Raw genomic sequence first — 6,000 nt, 5'->3', positions numbered from 1 at the left:
ATGATCCTAAAGTGTGGAGTCAGTGCTGTCTACACTGGGGTCCTGGGAGTTGAATTGAATATGTTGGACAGCAAAGGAAAGAATGGCAGTACGAGGGTGCAGTGGGATGCAGTAGAATGGTAGGTGCAAGGCCATGATGGGGCAATGAGTGTTCTCATGGGGGTAGTCACGGAAATATACAGACCAGGTGATGCAGATAACTGAAAGCGTCAGTGTCAGAATGGGCATGGGGATGGTAACAGATATCAGCTCAGAGCAGAGAGAAGGCACATAGAGGCTGAAGGGTGAGAGAGAGGAGAGGAGCGCTTGTATTGGGTGGCTCAGGAGAGACGGGAAGAAGTTTCTGGGTGATGCAGTGAGTCTGAAAGGTGAGGGAGTGTGTCTGGAAGGTGAGGGAGTGCGTCTGGAAGGTGAGGGGGGTGTGTCTGGAAGGTGAGGGGGGTGCGTCTGGAAGGTGAAGGGGCAGGTCTGGAAGGTGAGGGGCAAGTCTTTTTAAATGTCTTCTTGAAAAAGCAATCACTCTGAAAGTTCAATCCTTTAAAATGAGGAGGATGCTTTCTGGTGAATGGAGTTAAAGGTGAGCACAATTGGCCGAATAAAAGGGACATTTTAATAATCATGAGCCGACAGTGTAAGAAGCAGTTTCAAGGGTGAAGCTCACACAGGAGCAGGTTCGCTCCCTGCCACATGGATCTCATAACGTTGAGATCAGAGCCAGGTTGACAACTGCAGTAAAGCCTGCAATGATGGACAGTGCAAATTGACCAAGATGGTGATGGGTTTGGGGACAGTGGGGTGGAGGGACTGCAGCACTGGGCAGCTCCACAGCGCCTTGGATGGGTGATGAAACTACGTGCTGGTTTAGAACCTTGAGGGTCCTGGTTAGATGACCGATAACAGGCTGTGTGTTAAGGCAAGCGTCTCTCGAATGTACCTCAAGGGTGATGGAGGGAAGTCCCATTGTTTTTGTCAATATATTGCCTGTATATGCCGTGTTTGTGTACCTACTTCTGCACTCACCTGATGAAGGAGTAGCCCTTCGAAAGCTCATGATTCCAAATAGGCCTGTTGGACTTTAACCTGGTGTTGTGAAACTTCTTACTTGTTTAATGGTGGCTGAGATAAATTGAGTTTGATTTGGTTTGATCAAATTTCGCATCAACTTGTATTGTGATCCTTTGCAGATGCTAGTCAGAGATGTAACACCTTGTGCCAAATGTGCTGACAGTATCTGTATAACATTGTACACTTCCAGGATTGCAGGTTGCAGGCCCTTGGCTCTCACATGCCCATATACCAGCTACAGCGGAAGCCATGTACACTCTGACTGTATCATATCTCCCTGATCTATGTCACAGATAGGGACAATGCCTTGCACAGATACACATGCAACATAGAAAATAGCAACATGAGTCAACCATTTGGTCACATGAGTCTGCTCCGCCATCAACCCAGGTCTCAGCAGATCTCCTATCTCAAAGCCATTTGTCTTCACTATCCACATATTCTTTGAGACTTTTAGTAAGTATCAAAGTCTGTGTGGAACATATTCAATGATCGAACCACCACAGCTCTCCGAGTTAGAAAATTCCAAAGATTCTGAGAATCAGAAAATCCCTACAGTGAGAATGAGGCCATTCAGCCCATTTGAGTCTGCACCGATTCTACAAAACAGCATCTCCCCATGCCCACCCCTTGCCTCATTCTCTTAATCAAACACATTTAACCCATGAATTCTCCTAACATACACACCTTGGGACACTAAGCGGAAACTTAGCACGGCTACTTCACACAACATGCACACCTTTGGACTTCACAGAGTGAAGAAATCCCTTCTCATCTCAGTCCTGAATGTCACATCTTTTATTTAGTGACTGAGCCTGCTGGTTCAAGACCACCATGCCTCTGCTGCACAGTCACCCCCCAACAGTGGGAACATATTTCCACTTTCGACCCTATAGAGATGTGCAAGAGTTCTGAATGCTTTACTGGCCTAGTCTCCTTGATGTTTCCTCTGGGACAATCCCGTCAAGCCTGGAATCAGTCAGTGAAATATTGGTTGCAATCACTCTATGGGAAGTATGTTCTTTCTTAGATCACCAATATACACCAGACTCCAAGTCAATCCTCACCAAGGCCCTTACCAACCACATCAAGATTTACTCTTACACTCAATCCCATTTGCAATTGAGACCAACCTCCCAGTTGCCTTCCTAATTGCTTGCTGTAGCTGCCCTCAGTGACTTGTGATCAAAAGCACTCAGATCCATTTGGACATCAGCCACTCGCCAATCTCTCGCTATTTGAGAAAGGCTCTTCTTTTTCTATAGTTCCTGGCAGTGCCTGGCTTCAAATTTTCCCACATGGCATTCCATCTGCCGTATTATCACCCAGTCACACTGCCTGTCTAACAGCCCTCGAAGCCTCTTTGTACCTTCACCTATAATTCGCTGGAGGATGCCAACAAGATATGCAATAACTTGGCTGCAGTCGCTGCTCAGACAACAGCCTCGAGGGATCATAATCGGGTGAACACTACCTGCTGGGTTGCCGGATGTGTTCAAAGCTTCAACTGTACAAATGATGCCGAAAGTTCAAACCTACACATTCAGTGATGCTAATTCTGTTGACAGGATACACTGAATGGCATATCCATAAGTCCATGTTATCCCAGACTGATTGGGAATGAAGTGAATGCAGTTAAATTGCAGGTGCCCATTGCAGCAACTCCAGTATAATGAGAATCCAACCTACATGATTAAAGTGCAATTAAACATCCATTTACAAACGTGTTTTATACGTACGGTGATTAGACACCTGAGCCACCTTTGTGTCCTTATCATTTATTAATCTCTCTTATCCTATCACTAGGCCTAGATACAGCCCCAACACCCACAGCTGATGTGGAAGCAGCCTGACTCTTTACTAACTGTGATGACCTTGTCAGAGGTCCTTTGTGGCCTACAGAGTTCGAGTCTGCTGAGAGTCCCCTGCTCAGGTACACAGGCACCTTCCTGTGCCTGGATGCAAAGGGTCAGTGGCAGAGGGGAGGTGGAGAGACAGGGTAAGCTTGGAGAGCTGTAGGACGAACTCCCAGGGTGCTAACTCTCTGTTGATGCTCTTCATCCCTGTCAATTGTAATGGCACCTCCCAGACTCCTTGAGGAGTAGGGCGGTTAGGGGTGCTGGTGGGGTTGGGGGTGTTCTGGTGGGTTGCATCATTGAACCAGGGGATCTTTCTTCCGCTCTGTGACATGCTGATATCTGCAGTAGGTTTTGGCCTCTGGAATGACAACCAGGCTGTTCCTCCTAGCTTTTGGTGATTGAATGACTGACCAAGTGCCCTATAAATATGGTGCCCAGCCCTCCAATGCCATGAGGAAATAATGGGGTGATGACACTCAGTCCACCACCAAGATTCAATACATTCCCCACACGTGCATATTTAGTAAGTTGACCACCACACAATCTTACAAGAAAAATCATGTAACACACACACACACACACACACACACACACGTGGAAAAAACACACAAGACCTGTCCAGTCATGGACCCCTGTTACTCCATAATGTAAGATTCCCTCCATGGGTTCATCTGAAAGCTGACAGCATGCTCGGGGTGAGGCAGGGGTGGGAAGGTGAAGAGGTTCTTTGGGATTGGGAGAGATTGGAGGCCTCAAAATGGGACATCAGAAAATCCTTGGGAGAGTTCAGGGACTTGAAGAGGGAGATTGGAGAACTGGAGGTCTTAGAGGGCAGGTGATGGGAGGGGACATCAGAAGGGTCCGGGCACGAGATCAAAAGTCTAGTTCGGGGTTGGTGCAACAGAACACAATCTTTTCACTTTTTTATACATATTCCTCATGCAGAACTGTTCTCAGATGTAGAAAGCCTACACTGTGAGACAAAAGCATTGTAAAACAAATGCAAAATAGCAGTGAAAATAGAACAGACTAGCATGAAGTAATCACGCAAGGGAGGATCATAGATTTTTAAAATTTTAATTGATTCACGGAATGTGAGTGTTGCTCGGCCAACATTTACTGCTGATTTCTATTTACTCCTTAAGATGGTGGTAGTTTCCTTGAGCCCTACCTGTCCACTTGGCGTAGACACATCCACAATGCTGTTAGGGAGGGAGTGACAGTAAGAGAACAGCCATGTTCTAAGTCAGGATGGTGTGTAGTTTGAAGGGGGACCTGTGGTGAAATCATGCGTCTGCTGCCTTTGTCTTTCCAGGCAGTAGAGGTTGCAGGGTTGGTGTTGAAGAAGTCTTGGTGAGATGTTGCAGTGCATCCTGTGGATGGAGCAAATGGTGCACCGGTGGTGGACAGAGTGAATGCTTATGGTGATGGACAGGGTGCCAATCAAGCGGGTTGCTATGTCTTGGGTGATGCCAAGCTTTTTAGGTGCTGTTGGAGCCGTACTCATGCAGGGAAGCAGAGAGTATTCCATCACACCACTGACTTGTACCTTGTAGATGATGGAAAGATGTTGGGTGACTTCCTGCAGAATGCCCAGCCTCTGACATTATGTGGCATGTTCGGTTCAAATTCTGGTCAATGGTAACCCCTGGAATGTTGATGGTGTGGGATTCAGTGATGGTACTGAACTCCAAGGCGAAGTGATTAGATCCTCTTTTGCTGAAGATTCCTTGGCATTTATCTGACACAAATATTACTTATAAGTTATCGGCTCAAACCGGGAAGTTATCAGGTCTTGCTGAATATGGGAATGGAGTGCTTCAGTATCTGTGAAACTGCCAACGATACTGGACATTGTGAAATCATTCGCAACATTCCCACTTCTGATCTTATGATGGAGGAAGCAGTTGAAGATGGTTAGGCCTAGTATACTGCCCTCAGGATGATGCCTAGTGATTTACAGGGGCTGGGATGTTTGATCTCTAACAACCACACCAGCTTTGTTACGTGCTGGGCATGACTCCATCCGGTTCCCAATGATTTCAATTTTACCAGGCTCTTTGATGTCAAATGTTGCCCTGACATCAGGGGAAGATATCCTCAACTCACTTCATCTCTGGAACTCGAGTCTTTTGTCCATATTTGGACTAAGTCTGAAATGAGGTGTGCTGTTGAGTGGTCTAGATGAAACCAAATCTGAGAATAAGTGAGTATGTGCTGAGGGAGCACTATTTGGAAGAATTATATTTTTCTGTTTTTTGGATAAAACATACCTGAACAATCTTTTATTTTGTCAGCTGGATGTGAGTGTTTAGGTGCACTGGAACAGTCTGGTTAGAGATTCGAATAATTCTGATGGACAAACCTTCAGCGCTACAGCCAGGTGGGTCTTTCTCACTTAAACTGTGGAATGCCAGTAAGAAGATTTCCCGTTTGCTATGATTTTAGTAACAGCACCAAACAACAACACTAGGAAAGACATGTGGGATTTTTAATATAGAAATAGCACCTTCCAAGGCGATAGACAAATGCAGGAAGCAAGTCTCAACGTGGATAACATTAGTTTAACATCAAGCTTTGCTATAGTATCCTGGTTTTAAACATTCAACTCAAGCAGGCTGGACCAGCAAATTAGTCATGGGCCGTTTTCTAGGATCAAGGTGACTGATGGGCAATTGTAAGGAATTCAATTTGTTACTAGTAACAGTGTATAATATGGCTGGCACTGGCTGTCAGTTTTCATTGCCAGAATCTGGACACACAGTTAATTGGGTGCATGGATCTACTTTCATGGTTTCATAGCCCTGTTGTTCAACAGTGTCAATACAGGGCTAGTAAGCACTGGCTGACTATTTGATCAGCAAAGTTGTTTGTTGTTACTTTTCCCGTACATAGTGGTGCACTAGGCAGACTGGCATCTGCTCCCACTGGGAGGATTTTCCTGGAACAGGTTGCCAGTGTGTCACTAGAGATTTATAGCTTGAGGGGATGCCACTGTGCATCAAGCGTGGCTGATCAGGAGCCTCTCCCGCTCTTACTGCCTGCCAATAGCGCATATTGGAAGCATTTTGCTGGT

General features: G+C 45.9%; 1 protein-coding gene across 1 annotated transcript in view; it reads left to right on the top strand.

Moving 5' to 3' along the window:
• LOC145357579 (small nuclear ribonucleoprotein F-like) overlaps positions 1–6,000 on the top strand; it is a 30,334-nt gene continuing 24,334 nt past the window's right edge. Inside the window, exon 1 of the mRNA XM_080211055.1 lies at positions 1–119. Within this exon, the coding sequence (XP_080067181.1) occupies positions 1–119 (119 nt within the window). The remainder of the gene's footprint in view (positions 120–6,000) is intronic.

Source organism: Carcharhinus amblyrhynchos, chromosome 23, assembly GCF_965287045.1.
Source record: "Carcharhinus amblyrhynchos chromosome 23, sCarAmb.v2.hapA, whole genome shotgun sequence".
In the NCBI taxonomy this organism is placed as follows: Eukaryota; Metazoa; Chordata; class Chondrichthyes; order Carcharhiniformes; family Carcharhinidae; genus Carcharhinus; species Carcharhinus amblyrhynchos.
This window is presented reverse-complemented; position numbering and strand designations above follow the sequence as displayed.